The 16617-nt window shown below is 47.8% G+C and overlaps 1 protein-coding gene across 4 annotated transcripts in view; it reads right to left on the bottom strand.

Annotated features, from left to right (window-relative positions):
* The window catches only part of TP63 (tumor protein p63), a 103738-nt gene extending 87323 nt beyond the window's left edge, over positions 1-16415 (bottom strand). Inside the window, exon 1 of one of the 4 annotated variants that reach the window (XM_010716747.3) lies at positions 16299-16415. Coding sequence is in view for 3 of the 4 variants with exons in the window: in XM_010716745.3 (XP_010715047.1) it covers positions 9720-9781 (62 nt within the window). In the remaining variant the exon portion in view is untranslated. Of the gene's footprint in view, positions 1-9719; positions 10174-16298 lie in introns of those variants that run through there. The other 3 variants (XM_010716745.3, XM_010716744.3, XM_010716750.3) reach the window with 3 other exon arrangements.
* Between the last annotated feature and the right edge of the window lie 202 nt (positions 16416-16617).

Raw genomic sequence — 16617 nt, forward strand, 5'->3', positions numbered from 1 at the left:
CTTGCTTCGGCTGTAAGATGTTTGATGTTTCATACAGTTCTGTCTCACAGGAATGCTGACTGCATTGCCTTAAAAATCTCAGCGTTCTGATAGCCTGTTGTATGTGCATTCTGGTCTCCCTGTGACTTAAATTTCTCTTTTGGGTACATATGTGTGTGTGGAAAGGGGAAAGGTGGAGGAAGGATGGCTCAGCTTTCCGACTGCTCTTTGCTCAAGCCTTCAGGACAAAACTGGCCCGTAGCAAAGAAAGTGAAACTGCCTGCACAGAACGGTCCTCCTCATTCACCATGCTGAAAAACACATGGGGGATTTTCTCCCATTCATCATCTTCTTTCAGTTAGAGTCAGCCTGCGTTTGATAATACCCACAGTGAATGCAGCATTTTCAGCCCTGCAGCATCCCCTCAGAGCACATTACATCACCACACCCCACACGAGCACCCTGCTCCAATGCAGGCAGCAGAGCTCCATGGGGAGAAAAGCCATGCACCTGCACTGCCCTGCCAAGGGGCTCCTGGCCTGGGCACTGCACAGCCCACTGCAAACCACTGCTGGAAGCCAGACAGGTTCTGAACGTCAGCAGCCCAGGAACTGCATCTCCTCATCCTCAGCGTGAAAATAGGGGCCTCTTCTATGTGTCAGAGGCATTTCTTTGTCCTCAGGGCTTCAGGAAGCAAACGGCCCTGGCAGGACTAGAGATATCATTATCATCCCCTAATTGTTGGAAGAAAGTCACCCCTGTTTTTTTTCCTCCCATCTGTTAGCATTCTATGAACTTTCCCAGACCTCTCTCATAGCCCATTGAATGCTGGACACCCCCTTCTCCACCCTCAGCTTCTCACCCATCCTTGGAAACCACCTTCTCACCCAGCCTCAGACATCCCCTGCCCTCCTGCATGTCTCAAACACCCACTCCCTTTCTCAGCAAAGGCAGAGACGGACAAAGCTCTGACCAAGGTGTCAGCCCTGCCACAGCACGTCTTGCACCCTGCAAGATGTTTTTCTGCCCGCTGCTTGCTTGCACATACTACAGAGCCCTTGCAGCCTCCAGAAAACCACTCAGGAGCCTGAGCAACCCGCTTTGGGAAGCCTGGAACTGGAGCACACGACTGGGGTTCAGCACACCCCAGACATCTTTAGCTCAGCCGCTGACTGACCTGGCCATCTTTTCTTTCCAGTTCTCAACTACAGCAATGCCATCAGCTTTGTAAAGCACACAGGGACCTGCTGGCAACCAGCACATTTCCAGGGCAACACTGTCTCAAGATTTTCCAAATTTAAAAGTCAAAAGAAAACTTAAATCTTCATCTATTTTTGAAAAGCACTAAAAAAACAATCAGAAAGCTATTGTAACTGTATTACTTACTAACTCACCTTTCCAGCCAACCCCAGCCCAAGCTTATTTGGGGTGCCCACAGAAAGGGAGTAGTGGGAGCTGTCAGGCAGAGGGCAGAGCCTTGCTGCTGTGAAGAAGGCTTCTTGCAAGCAGCGGGAAAGCAAAATCCAGGTATTTTTAAGGCAATCTCAAAAATGAGAATTGCAAGGTAGATTTGACAGGCAAAATGTTCAGAAGCCATAAAACATATTCAAGTCCATTACCAAAAAAAAAAAAAAAAAAGGAAAAGAAAGAAAGAAAGAAAGAAAGAAAGAAAGAAAGAAATTCCTTTGGTCTAAACAAAAAAGGACTTATCTTGCTCTATTTTAGATAATGCTGCATGGTAAGAAAGGAAACCCTGGTTTCATCGGGCAGCTCTGTTGCAGAAGGGCAAGAGAGCAAAGGCAGGCATTAAACACCCAAAGCAGCCTAAACCACAGCCCAAAGCAGCTCACCGTGTCCCTTTCAGTTATTCATTTCCCTGCAGCACCAGGGAGTAACAAAAGAAAATAAAGCAAAACAACCTCAGAAGAATGTTCATTTCTAAGTGACTACAGAGCACAGCTATGACAGGCCTTCATCACTGCACTGGAGCAATCTGGGGTACCTAGAAAGAAAAATCAAGCTGGAAACCTGACCTTCGTAAGGATTTCTGAATTAAACCTCCCCTTTTCAGCTTTGCTTATCAATGTCCTTCCACAAGCTCAGCATTTACCCATAACATCAGCAGTTCATTGCTGTCTGTTGTTAACGAGGAGCTTGTTCTCAGTATTTCCCACAGGAAACAAGGAGGCTTGGGTTTTCCCTCTTCTAACTATTGTCTGCTGAAACGTTGCAGTGCTGAGCACATCTCTCAGGTTTCACTAGCTTACCTCCACCATGCCAGCACAGAGACCACAACACAGAATGAGAAATTGCTGTATTTATTACAGGTGGTAAAATAACTCAGCCAAGCACATCAGAGCTTCAGGAAAGCAGCAGGGTTTCATGCATGGGCTCTCATGAGATGCTGTGTGGCTCTGGGAGGTGCCAGAACTAGGAAAGCACTGGGCATCGCAGCACACCGAGCAGCCAGTTCCAAGATCACAGAATCCTTATGGTTAGAAATGACCTGTAAAATAATCTAATCCAACCATCAACCCATCACACCATGCCCACTGACGATGTCCCTCAGTGCCACATCAATGGTGACCCCCCAGCTCCCTGGGCAGCCTGTACCAGTGCATCACCATTCTTTCTGGGATGAAACTTTTCCTAACATCCAACCTGAACCTCCCCTGGCACAACTTCAGACAATTTCCCCTCATCCTGTTACCTGGGAGCAGAGTCCAACCCCCACCTCACCAAAACCTCCTTTCAGGTTGTAGAGAGCAATAACATCTCCCCTGAGCCTCCTCTTGTCCAGACTGAACAATTTCCATACCCTCAGCCTCTCCTCATTGTGCTCCAGACCTCTCACAGCTCCATGGCCTTTCTCTGGGCATGTTCAAAAGCCTCAATTTCTTGTAGTGAGGGGTCCAAAAGTGAACACAGGTACTCAAGGTGCGGCCTCACACTAAATGCAGTCAGCATTACACAACCAGATGCTATTGCCCCCAGGCACACAGGACAGACAGGCGGCTGGTGAGGGGACATCCCAGCAATGGGACACCTCAGGTGGGTCTCAGTGTGGCCCCCCACTAAGAAGAAGCAAAGTGAGAGAAATCCTGCAAGGCCTTGCTGATCCTCAGCCCCGGGATACTGTGTGTGGCAGGGACTGTCATCATGTAAATGTAATCGGAGAGGGGAGGGACTGCTTCCCCAGACAGCAAACACGAAGTTCTTTTTTAGGACAGGAGGGTCTCAGACTGTCTGCTGTGAGAGGCTGGTGACATTTTGAGCTGAGCCAGGTAAGACTCTCGGTCCATGTGGCACCTACTCTTCCTGAGTCTTTGGTTACACAAATTCTTTTCTCGATGAACTGCTCGGGGGATGCACAAAGTCCCTCTCTCAAGCTCTAAGGAAGACTGAATTTTACAAAAAATATAAATTAAATCATCACGATAATGCAAAAAGTCCCCAAAACTCTTTAGAAGCAGGAAACTGTAAAGAGCAACATCCTGTGTTTCAGTAAATAATTAAAATGCAAAAGAGAAACACCGGCAAAACAGATGTTAGGGGCGGCCCTGAAATCTGAATTTAGCTGAAGGTCCCCCACAGCCAACCTCTAAGTCCAGTGTGCTTTAGATGATTAAAAAAACACCCAATTTCCTACCCTGTCACCAGTGATACTCCTACAGGAGTAGGAGGTCTTCTGCTGAATACAGAGCTGGCTGCGTTTTTCAGCATTGAGCAACTCTGTAGCAGGCCTGCTATTGCTAAGCCCAAGGGCAGAGAATCCTTCTCTCAAAAATAAGAGCACTTGCAAAAACCTTTCACTATGTCGCAAAATACCTGCTAGACAGGGCAGATGAAGGACAAAGGATTATGAGCAGATTACAGTCCTGGAAGACAAGGACAAGAGAAGTGCTTATCAGAAACACCATGAGCATGCAGGGGAACAGTTCCTGCCCTGCTCACAGAATCTTTGCTTGTGCAACTGCACTTGGCGTTAAGAAATTACAGGGTAGGATCCCTATAATTTCATCAATATACTGCCACTCCTAATGTGATCTATGGTTTTTGCTTGTGATTATCTCAGAGCATAAAGCTCCTAGAGTGCTGTAAATACACCAGAGTCCCCGGTTTTATCACAATTAGGAATCATGTTTGCCAGCCTGTGTATTTTAAGAAGAAAATTCTCAAATGAACAAACTTGGAAAAAAAAAAAATGTAATAGCATTTTTCACTTAAGTTTTCAATTCCATATCTGACCAACTAAGCCCACGGTTTTACCCCACCAGCTCTTGGAGTTCAGACAGCTACTGCGGCCGATTCAGGGCTGCACACACAGTTGCTGCTTGCAGAGCCCAACAGCTCAGCAGCACAGTGCAAGCTTCTTTCTATGCATTTTTTTCAGCATGCACTGACTCAGAGGCAGACCAGCATTGTCCAGCAGGCACTGAACGTCCCTAGGACAAGGTTTTGTAAGCAGACTTCTGTTGGTGCTGTCAAGAGCCTGCTGAACCCCCCCCCTCCCCAGTGTCACGGGTTTCCCCCTGTTCACTCTTTATAGCTCCATATGTTAAGTGAATTCCCCTCCCTGCATCAGTATTTATCACATCAGGCCACCTGTGGCATTCAAACACCTGATAGGAAGTGACTCAGCAGCAAAATCCCACCAGGAGATGGTCTGTTATATCATAGCAAGATACTAAAATCATTTAGGTAAGAACTAAGAACACGTACAGATGTTTTCATGTAAGCAGGCAAGACAACATCAGCAGATCTAGTCAAACAAATCTCAGAAATCTATTAGAGCTAAATGTTTTTCTTCTAATTATTTCCATTTTAACCACAGGTTGCAGCTTCTCAAAAATTAAATTAAACAGAAGTCAAAAACTTCTACAACAGAATAACCATTGGCTCCTAGCACAATATCTGAGCTCCCAGGAAGGTTTTCTGAGAAACACAAAACTAACTTAGAGCTCAGTTCCTTGGGAAGGCACCAAATAGATACCCAGGTTTCTCCCTTCCTCACCTTTGCCTTGTGGAACCTATGAATGTTTTCCCAAAGGGACTCAATACCATTTGGTCAGTTGGATTTTTGCTCTATCTCAGGCCAGAAATCCCCGTTTGTTGAAAGAAGCCATGGCAAATCAGCTTGTAGCAGGGTAGTACCACACAAATCAGCAGGGGATTATATTTATAACGTTTACCACAAACCCTAAACGTACCTAAACAGATGAGCTATTGAGAATTTGATTCTTTAATCTCGTCAGGTTTTTTTCTTTTTGGAAGTTGAATAAGATCCAATGAAATTAGGTATTCTCTCTTCAGAGGAAAAAGCACCACATGAAAGACTTTACATATTCTCCTTCCAGTCCTTTGGGAGTTGGAAAACGGTTGATTCAGTTCCACCTTAATCCTTTAAGCAGCACTAAAAGGGCCTCCAAGCAGTTAAGCATCTTTTTTCGACACTGAAGAACCAATACTGTGCTTTGAAGAGGAAAAGAAAAAAGTGATGTCTTTGGCAGTGACTGGGATGGGTCCCAGCATCCTCAGCACTATGAGGTTTCTCTCATAGAGAAGAAATCTGGTGGGGAACAGAGGAGGGCAATGAGGGAAGAGCAGAGCTTATGGGAAAGGAAGAAGAACCATATGCTGCTCTTGGGCAGTGTTCTGTAAAGATCTTCTAATCCCATCTTCTGATGAGACAGTGCTATAAAAGCAGGAGAACAAGCAAAGAACATACCTCAAAGATAAAAGGAACACATTCCCTCTCACCTCCACACATCCTTACTGAGGTGGCAGCTGAGATATCAGTGCTGGCAGTGTATCCCCTGCAGAACTGTGCCACGAAGCCCTGCCACTCATAGGGTCGCACTGCATGCTGACCCCTCCTGCACGTCCTGCACCACGAGCTGCTCAGGACTGCTTCTGGTCCCTCTCTATATCTTTGGAAAGTACCTGCTGCACCCCAGCTGGTTCTGCAGAAAGATCTGTACCGAGCCACATGCCATTCCTCACTTGGCTTCAGGTCTTTCTGCTCTAAGGGCAGATTTGGGCTCCCCTCTCAAAAGTGGTGGCAGATTAGTCTTGTCAGCCCCATCACAGCAAGAGTTAGGTTATTTTATTTAAAGTACAGTGTAGCACAAAGAAAGAAAAAAAAGCATGCAGTTCCCTAAATGTAAGCATTATGCAGAGCTCTGCACATGGGATGACATCTTCCTGCAAGGTGCTGCCTTGTAACAGCATAAGCACTGCTCTGCTCCAACATCCCCAGCTAAACCAAACCAGAGTAGCTTGCATGGTTCGCCTGAATATGGTCCCTTCCAATCCAAAAGGAAGAAAGCTGCTTAATTACTAATCATTAATGAGAGAGTACTCAGCCTATTACAACAATAAGAGGTAGAGAGAGTTTTTTGCCCTCAGTGCTTTGCAAGCATTAGCATTGGTGAGGCTCCTAACTGATAATTGCTATCTGGTTGCCAGCTCCATATGGTAGGTGTGGGAACTGAAGGAGAGAGGTGAAGACACACGTGCAATGCTCCTGATGGAAGATCCCTGCTCATCAAAAATCCATATGGCTACAGAACCCAGCAGAAGATGCTGTCATGTCCTGTGCCCTTTCCTTCTTCCTGGCTCCAACTCAGTTCTGAGAGTTTCCCCAATTCTCCATTACCAACAGGTTTGCTCTATAACTGGCCAGTTTTTGTTTGTTTGTTTTCCCCATTTGCTTGATGGCTTGTTCTTTTATTTATTCTTAGCAACTCCGCAATCAAAACCCAAGGCCATGTCTCCCCTTGTGCTGAGAACACAAAAACATAAATGAAAGAGGAAGGAAGAGTGAGATGCAAAATGCCTTCAAAGAGAGAAAGAGTGGTGGTGCACTGGCACAGGCTGCCCAGGGGGGTGGTGGAGTCACTGTCCCTGGAGGTGTTCAAGAACTGTGGAGATGCACTGAGGGACGTGGTCAGTGAGCATGGAGGTGATGGGTCAACAGATGGATTTGATGATCTTGGAGGTCTTTTCCAATCTTAGTGATTCTATGAAAACCTCAGTGACCCAAAATGCTAGGGCACCAATTAGCATGGCACAGGGTGAGCAGGACAGGACCCAGCATAGAGCACAGGCAGGTGCAGCCCCAAAAGTAGGCAGCTCCTGGGTGAAGCACAGCCTAATGACCATTATTTCCAAGAACACAAGTAACTTATCTGTAAACAGCACTCCTTCACCAGGCATTAGCTGGAAAAAAAAAAGAAAAAAAGAAAGAAAAAAAAAAGCAGCTTTGGAGAGTGAAGCTAATTACATAGCTCTGAACAGCTGGACTTTGATCATAATTACAGTGCCGTCCTCCTTCTGCATTAGTGGCTTCCAGCTGCAGCGAGGTGGGCATTTAGGAAAGGTGGAGATCCTTCCCCATGCCAAAGGAGGAGGGAGTTGTCCCGTGTCACTGCTGATTTGGCTGTCAGCATGACCCCCCCCATACCATTTTAACAGCATTTCTAATACTTTTTACAACTGTTCTGCCAGCATGCCTCAGCTCAATGTTATCAGTTTGCTCTTTAGATTATTATTTACGTATAATTTTAAGGAAAGGTATCAATGCAGCCCAAGTTGCAGAGAAGCACGTTGGTGTTGGCTAAATAACGCGCTTTGACCACATCAAAGCAAAAATGTTTCAAAGCGTGTAAAATAAATGCAATTATGAAACTGTTCAGTTTTGTTAAATCAGTCAGAAGAATGTCACCCAGCACATCCCGAACAGCATCCCAAGGGCAGAGCCTCAAGCTGAGCACCATAATGTCTGAGAGACTCTGAGGGAAGTATTTCAGGGACCAGCTCTCAGCTGATTTTGACCACGCAGAGGACAGCCACTAATAACTGGACAAATGCCACTCTCCGTTCATATAAACAGACGTGGAACAGCTGAGACGAGTTATTACCCTAAGCTATATCTTGATCAGGTTTTACAACTGAGGGGTGTCACAAACTTTATCTGTCCCAAGCTGTCCTGAGGCTTCCCACAGCACAATGGCCACTTACAGAGCCTCCCTGTGCCGCTAAGGCACGCGGCTGGGACCAGTGATTTGTTGGAGGACACAGACCTAATGGTGAGGAAGGCCCACTCCAATGGGTCTACAAAGTACAGCTAAGGAAGTTTTATTCCCTGATTCCTGCTCCAGCTAGGATTTTTGCCTTAGTCACAGTACCAATTCTACAGCTCTGTTCTTTGACACAGGATGGGACAAACTGGCAGAGTTCACAGGCTCTGGGAGGCGGTTCCACAGCTCAGGTACCATTGCCGGTGCATCTTTGAACTTCCCAATATATCAAAAAATATTTTTTCAATTTTCTATTTGGGAATTTGCTTAGCTGTAGCTTCCAAACACTGAAAGTTGGACTTGAAAGGAATAGGATTTGGTGATCCTCATGGGTCCTTTTCAACTTGGGACAGTTTGTGATTCAGCGATCCTTCAAGATGCATAGGCCCCACTGCTCCAACCTCCAGTGCACCTTCCCAGATGGGTGCTGCTCCCTCAGTGGGTTTTTGGGACAGCAAAGCGTGACTGCATGTAGCTGGCAGCCCCGTGTTGGTGCTGTGGAAGAGAAACCAACCCCCCCTGCTTCATTCCACATTCCTGCACTGCGGCAGCATGGCCAAGTACCGCTCGCTATTTCCCAGCTCCCCTCCTCTCCTTTCCCAGCGCAGGGAGCACCGAAACCACAGTGACACGGAGCACGTTAAAGGGGAAAAACAGCAATGCTGCAACAAATCCTGGCAATGGAGGGGAAGGAAAAAGAGATCACAGTGGCCAAGCCCTCAGCTATGCAACACACGCACCGTGAAGAGGAGCAACACATGCACCATGAAGAGAATGAGTTAAGAGTTAACCCTTCTGCAGACGGAATGCCGTGGTGAGACAGCAGCCAGGGCTTTTTCCAAGCACGGCCAGAAAGGAGCCTTAAAGCAGCCCGGCAAACGACCGCGCTCTGAGGATTTCACCTCTCCGAACTTTACGACTGGAAAAATACCATCTACATGTCATTTACATGCTTAAATATAGTATCTCCTATTGGGAGAAACAAACAGACCGACAATGTGACACTGTGATACCTCGTGCAGACACGCTCTTTTATCTGCTGGAAAGTTCTAAAACTCAGCTTAACAACAAAGCTAAAATAAGAGTGGTTGTCAGGCTCTGTGCCGGCTGTTAAACAGAATGAAAATATATTCTTTGAAACGTGCTTTCCCTTAGAAGGAGTTTCCTTTCTGGATCTTTTAAATGATTTATTTATCTTTTCAATTCCCAAATCTCAGAGCTTAGGTTGGACTCGATGATCTTTAAGGTCTTTTCCAACCTGGCTGATTGCACGGTTACATTCTTTCCATGAGTTTTTTCACTTAAAGACACAAACAAACATATATCTTGCTATAGAAAGTAACAGCAACCCGTGCACTTCCCAAAGCACTGAGTAACCTTCACCTCCAAAACGCTATCAGCTTTCACGTTATTTATCTTATATTTTTCCTCTAACGCCAAAAAGGAAGAGGCCGATATCTTAAGCGGATGCCTATAATTAAACAGTAACCTGTTAGAAAGCCAAAAATAATAGTAAGCTCCACTGAGCATGAAGAGAGAGGCACATTTTTTCCGCGTGCAGCCCAGCTGCCCCCGGCCGATAGCAGCAAGTTAACAATTACACGAGTCACAGAGATCAGAGCCGCGATAGGAGAGGGCTACGTCACGCCCGGGACTCACCGTGGGATGCAGGGATCGGGGTAGTACTGCAAGGTGCTGAACGGCGCCGCTTCAAAATTCATTTCCTTCCAGCCCCTCTTAGGGCACGGGCAAAAAAATAAATTAATAGATACAAAGCCAGCCGGCCAAACGCAATAAGGTCAAGTGGTACGCCAGATACAACTTTAGAGATTTATTTTACACTTGCGGATGGGTGGGATCTCCCAGGGGCTTGGCCAATGGGATTCATCAAGTGACCTGAGTATCACCACCCGTCCCTCCTCACCAGCTGGGCATCTTCTGCGCCAATATTTCCCCTCCTCTCAACATCCTTAATAAACTCCGGTGTACGTCGGCCGCACTTGTTGGGAGCTCATCTGGGGCATCTCTGAACTTCTGATCTCGTCGGCCATTGGTTGCCTTCCCGCCTGACTTCACAGTTTAATTTTGGCAGCTCTTGCGATTTTGCAAACTGCCACAGCCGCTGGTCATCCTCAGCTCCAGCTGGCCGGAGCTTCCCCTGCCCGCACTGCATTTTGTCGCGCTCTAAAAGCTTCCCTGGGGCCAATACCTGCATGACACAGCCTGGGGAAATTTTCTTTTTCAACCTCTCTCTCGACGCAGTTCAAACTGTCTGTTGTGGTTGTAGTTTCAAAAGCAGAATGACAAAATACGGGGAAATTCCTCATTTAAATTTAGCTCTGAACTTCTGTGCCTCTGTCCCCCCTTCAGTTCTACCTCCCCCCGCCCCCAAAGCACCAGAGGTAATTGTTAATGTTTCACTCCATATCTTTTTATGTGTTTTTTTTTCCCAAAGAAAATTGAGGTATTTGTGTTAGCATTCTGAAAATGTATATTTTCCATGTGAAAAATCTACAATACTATCAAATATCCTGAGAAGTAGGAAGAAAGAAAATAGGGATGATGTCTTTTTCAAACCACTAAAGCCTGAAGAAATAAGAGCAAAACTAAGTCCACCATTACCTAAGGTGAGAGGAAGATCAGATTTTCCTGAAGTAAACTGAAAACCAAGAAGGGCACCTCTAATCCCTTCCCCTTGCCTTTTCTTATTTTTTTTCCTCTCAGACCATCATTTCAGAAGGCAACCTGCTTTATTCCCCTGTTTTTCCTCCTCCATAACTCATCCAAATAGTACAGGCTGTAAACCTATCCTGGTTTTGTGGTTTTGGAGAATGAATGAAATATGAATCAGGAGCTAAATTAAAATGGATTCCAGCAGGAAAAAATAGCATCCATGTATCTATGACCCAATGGGATTGCATCTTCCAGCAGACATGTATGTTTGTGTACACAGAGGGTGCTGCTCCATTGCTCACCTACTGAGCATCTCTCATGCTGATGTCAGCACGAATGCCAAAGTCCTGAGCAAAAGGCTGAAGCCCTCTGAGAAGGCAGCGACTGACTCTTTTTTTTCTCTCTGCTCTTTCCTCGTAGGAAATTTTGGTTCAAAGAATGTCATGTGGAAACATTTTCTTTGCTGCCTGTGCCAGGGGAGCTATTTCGGACTTGACATTCTCCACCCACACTCAGCCTGATAGTTCCTAACATCTGTGAATTGTGAATCCTGTAAACTCGTAGTGCTGATCCCTGCTCAAGCCCAAGCAACTAAGTGGTGTTGACCAGGGAAGAGAGGCTGGACACAAACAATGTGTTTATTAATTGAAGCTAAGGCTTTCCTTGCTGCTAGAGAAAGCTTTTGCCTGGAGTAAAACATCAACCCTACACCACGCAGAAGTGTAAGAACAGCCAAAGCAGGCTGTGCTGGTGGGGAGATGTAAGCTTTGAACAATCACCCTGTACTGAAGGCAAAGAACAAGGGGATCTCCCCATGCACTCCATTTCAGCAGGAGTGTGAGGCCATGCTCTCCTGGCCTTAGGACTCGGCTTCAATCCTCGTGAGTGCAGACAATCAGCCTGGCTGGAGAGGCATCAGGCTGGGCTCAGCCTCTTGCTCCAGCCCATGGGAGTACACTGCTGAGAGCTTCTGCCTGCCCCAAGAGACAGACCAGCAGCCTGCTGGATCTCCTCAACCGTGCCCTTGTGGAACAGGCATGGCTCTATGCAAGTTGTTATGAGTGTGTCCATTCTGGAAGAGTTTGTATTTCCTGCTAGATTTCAGCCCAGCAGAGAGAAGTCTCATGAAAAAGAAATACTGTGTGAAAACAGAACTGCTCACACTGTTCCATTGGAACTAGAGAAGCCTTTGCCACCCTTTGACATGGGTGCCAAAACCAAAATGCTGGAAGCAGGGGAAGGGTGGACAACTCCCACCCCACGATCCAGACCTGCCCCTCTGCTCTCAGCCCTTCTCCTCAGCTGGCACTGCCCACTTAACACCATGAGGTCAGTCAAGACGTCCCAAGGGCTGCTCCTGGGATTGGAGCTGCTGGGCTGCCTCCGCTGCCAAAGATGAACTTCAGCTCTGCTCTTACACCTCATTAACACAGCACAGCAGCAATGGTGCAAAATGTCTTTCTTTGTAACACCTAAAGAAATTTTGCCAGGATCGTCCAACATCCATGTGCTCTTCCATGTGCTCCTTGGTTCCTCAGTCATATTATGCCCAAGTTTGTTATAGCCCAAACCACCGAGCCTGTGATTCCTGCTTTGAGAGCCAAACACGTCTAGCAGCACCCCAGTCAAGATGAGGCAGCCAGTCTCCAGCTTGTAATTCACACCAAAAGAATATCTGCTCCTGAAAAAAACTAATTAATTTTAAAAAGCAGTACCACATAATTGTAATGAGCTCAGAGCAGGGCTCTCTTCTCACTTGCACGGCATCGATGGGAAGGGATGTCTAGCAAAGACATTTCCATAAAAACTTCAAAAAGGGCCACCAACTGCCCAAAGTCCTTACCAGTCCTCATGTCCACAGTTGGGCAAATGCAAATGGTTCACAGTTTGGCTCATGTTGGCAGCACATGCAGAACGTGGCTACCTTTTCCTAGAGAGCTGGACATTTTCAGCTTCCCCCCAAGATCTAGATATTCTTTGAAATGGTTGACAAGGTCCACTGCTTGCTCTTCCCATCAAAAAGTAGAGCCATGGGAAGTCACGGGTGACAGCCAGGCAACAACTATCTGCAACAGTCTAATCCCATCTTCCCTCCCGCCCCTCACTTGCAGCCAGTGCTGAGCCAAAGGTTCCCAATGTAGATATCTGCATTTGCAGCTAGACTGTGTTAAGCTCCCTTCAGCTGCAGGGCGCTCCTTGCGCTCCACAGCCTGCAGTGGAAACACAAGCCCCAGGGTGGGTGTGTGCTTACTGCCAGTGCTTCGTGTATAGCTGGCAGGCTCTCCCATTATTTGGCCAACCCCATTCACACTGCCTTGAAGAAAATCTGCTGTGAAATGGAGCTCTTGTGGTATCAGCCCTCAAAGGTGGGCAACTCAAGAGGAAAAGGGGCGTATGACATCCCCAGCATTCCTTGCCCACTCTGGGATGCCCGCAGGCTGCTCTGAGAGCAATGCTAGCCCAGCAGCAACAGATGCCTGCCCTGCAGGAGAATGATGGAAGCTAGGCTGTCGGGGATCTGTCTGGCCAGTGGATTTCCAGCCCAGCCCATAGCGCTTGCGGTGAGCTGGCGGCATGGGGATATGCAGAGGAAGCATGTGTGTAGGTGGGTAAGAATGCGGGGCATCGCTCTGTTGCTGCTGCTTCCACGTCTGGGAAAGCCCACAGCTGTTTCCTGCCTGTTTTCTATTTTCTCATTACCCCTCCATGCACCCTCTCCGTACGGTTCTCATGTGTGTAAGTTTTAGCAGAACGGACTGCTACAGATTTACTTGCCACCACCCAAATTCAGTGCCAAGATGCATGCCAACCTTTGTCCTGAACAAGGGTGAAAAAGAGAGCAGCAGTTCCCTGACAACCCTATGCCTCCAGAGCCATGGATCTGGGGCCATCTGAAGAGCTCAGAAACATGGGGAAAGGCAGGTTCAGCTTTGCTCTCAGCCACCTTCCCAACTACTAGCTGCAGGACTTGCCTGGAATCAGCCCCACCCTCTACACTATAGGGATGAAACATTTCTTTCGTAGTTTGGGATTTCCAGGGGAGTGGTTGTGGGTTGTATTTTTTTTTTTTAAATGAATGTCTTTCAAAAGTGAGAACTCCGTGGGATATTTGGGGATTCTTTTTGTTCAAAAAACTTGGAGGGGGAAATAATTTCCCCCTCTAGGCAATAAGAAATCTTTACTTTGGCTACCTGAGGGAAAAAGATCACACTATGTCAACATCCTTCCTGAACCCATTTTCCAATTTCAACTAAATTTTTACTAATATTTAAACGTTTCAAAGATGTTAAGGCTTTAGGAATTCCAGCAACAGAACTAAGCTCAGAGGAAAGACACGTTCCCAACAACTCCACTGAAAGGGGAAGGGTAGCATGTGTGTGACCTCACAGGCCACAGAGCACCTACCCAAACACCATGGTGGTGGGAGAAGCCTCCAGGTAACAGCAATCTCTGGTCCCATTGCTCCACAAATGTTGGATTTCTGGCCTTGTGCTCAAGCAAGCCTTTGCCCCTGCTCTGCTTGCACTGAGAGAAGGAGACTTCATAGAATAGCAAATTGAAGGGGGGGAAGAAAAAGCCATTTTACTTACTACTTTCCCCTCGCACCTTTTGTCTGCAGTGCAAGCAAACACTGGTACTCTGCAATATGCTCATGTTGACTGCTAAGTGTTACCTAGAGCTAGGAAGAAATGAAGGAGGGCACCCTTCAAACCCTCCTGAAAGCAACAAAAACCACTTTCAGAGCTGTTTGCCTTTGGTGACACGTCTGTCACATCTGCATGGTCAGAGCACCATCCACTTGCAGGAAGCAGTATAGGCTGGTGTTGCTCTCAGAAGGAATAGCAAACAGTGTAATGAAGCACAAACTGCTTCACTACACCCCAGGACTCTGTCTCAGGAGGTGACAAGAAGGCTGGCTTGGAGCTGACCATGGATTTTAGGTAATGCCTTTAGCTGGAAGGGAAATGAATATTGAAGGAGATTCTCTTGACTTCCTACCAGAGAGCAGAAGGAAGCAGCTCAGAGAGCAGTACCAGGACATCACCAAACTACTGTTCCCTGGCCTGCTATAAAACAGTCAAACCTAGTCCTTATTGTATGGGGAAGAATGTGAGACTGAGATAAACCAGAAACATGGACAAAAAAGCAGGCTCCCACACTGCAATCAGCTCCCCAGCAGTACTCCAAGTCCCTGCCCTGTCCTCAAGACCTGGCAGTACACTGCGCGACTCCAGTGGGAATCTCCCATTGCTCTTAAGGCAAAGAGGGAGCGATAGACCTGCTGGGCAGAGGGGATTTCCCTCCCGGAGGTCCCTGCAGCTGTGCCACCATCTCAGGGCGTTCCTGAGACACAGCAGGGCCCCAGGCTCGGCTAAAGCTGGGTTGGAGGCTGAGCGGGGCTGGGACAGGTGGCAACACCCCGCCATGGGGTCCAGTCTGGGTTGCATATCAAAGCAGAGGCAGGAGCTGTGTAGGTGGAAGGCTTGGCCTCCCTGTACAGCTGCCACATGACATGTCTGGCATTCTGGCCAGAACCGTGCTGCAAATACACAGCGGCGGCGAGCCCTGTGGGGTCAAGCTCAGGTTGGGACCAATAACCCTGGGAGCCGCATCCTGCAGGGTGTGTGGCAGGGCAGGGCTAACAGCTCCCTGCTGCTTCTCTTCACTCCCCTAGCACAGGCTCACCCTCAGCCTCTCACCCCAAGGTCCATCCCGGAGTTTTCTTCAGCTTTGCTCCCACCTGCAGGCTTTCCCATCAGATGCCACGGAGGTCAGTGCATAAGTATTAGGGCTGTTCCTATCTGCTTCTGAAGGTCAGTGGCAGATAGCAGCACTACACCACAAGTGAGTCCAACGAGAAGGTTGTTCTATGTAAAGCAAAAAGCTTCCAGCAAGTCACCAACATAGAGAGACTCCCTCTGAGCGAAAGTCACTCACAATTTGCCTCAGTGGAGGAAAGAGGAATGCTGCAGATTGAAGACTGCTGCATCACTCTTCGTTCACTCCCTCCAACTTTTCCTTGTGAGTCAGAGCTGAGCTAAATCTCAGCAATGTCTCACTACTGCTGCTATTGTCCCCTGGTGTTTCCCCATCTCTGCATAATCTGCACGCAGGCAGAAACCTCTCTGTCTTTTTGCCAAATCCTCCATGCAATAGCATAGAGCTCAATAGATTTTTCTCAATTCTAAACAGGATACAGAATAAACTCACTGCTTGCCTGGCAGGACTCCACTTCCCAGCACTAAGGCTATGTGCCTCTATTGCAATCCGAGGTGTGAGCACAGCTCCTGCAGGCATACCCAAACAGATGGGATTAAAGCCAGTCTGAGAACCAGTAGCAATTAAAGCAAAAATTCCCCAAAGCATTAACCACCAGCAATGGAAGCTCACAAACCTGCACATCCTCTGTGCAGCAGCCTGCACTCCACATGGGCCCAGCTCACCTGGATCACCACCTTTGCTCCTCCAAGATCATCAGGCAGGCTGGATCACTTTTACTCACCCACCACAGAGGTGATCTGACATTTTAGAAACCCGGTCCCTCCTCCCGAAGTACCCACCTACCTACTGGGGTGCGCAGAGCTCGGATTCCCGCAGTGCCCGGGAGGGCTCCTCACGCGGCCGGCCGTGACCTCTGACCCCTGACCTCTCCGGCGGTGCCACGCGTTCGGGGCAGAGCGCGCGCTGGTCGCCCTGAGGCCGGGCCGACGGCGGTGCGTTATAGCGCCACCTACCGGTGCCGCCCCGCCCGGCCGTGTTCTGTGACCGCTTCTCTGCGTCGTGTCACTGCTGAGCGCTGCCGCCTTTGTCGCATAGGGCAGCAGGCCGGAAACGCTCGCTTTGGGAGCGGAGATAAGGCTGTGGGTCTTTTTTTTCTTTTTTC

Source organism: Meleagris gallopavo, chromosome 11 (assembly GCF_000146605.3).
Source record: "Meleagris gallopavo isolate NT-WF06-2002-E0010 breed Aviagen turkey brand Nicholas breeding stock chromosome 11, Turkey_5.1, whole genome shotgun sequence".
Classification (NCBI taxonomy): domain Eukaryota; kingdom Metazoa; phylum Chordata; class Aves; order Galliformes; family Phasianidae; genus Meleagris; species Meleagris gallopavo.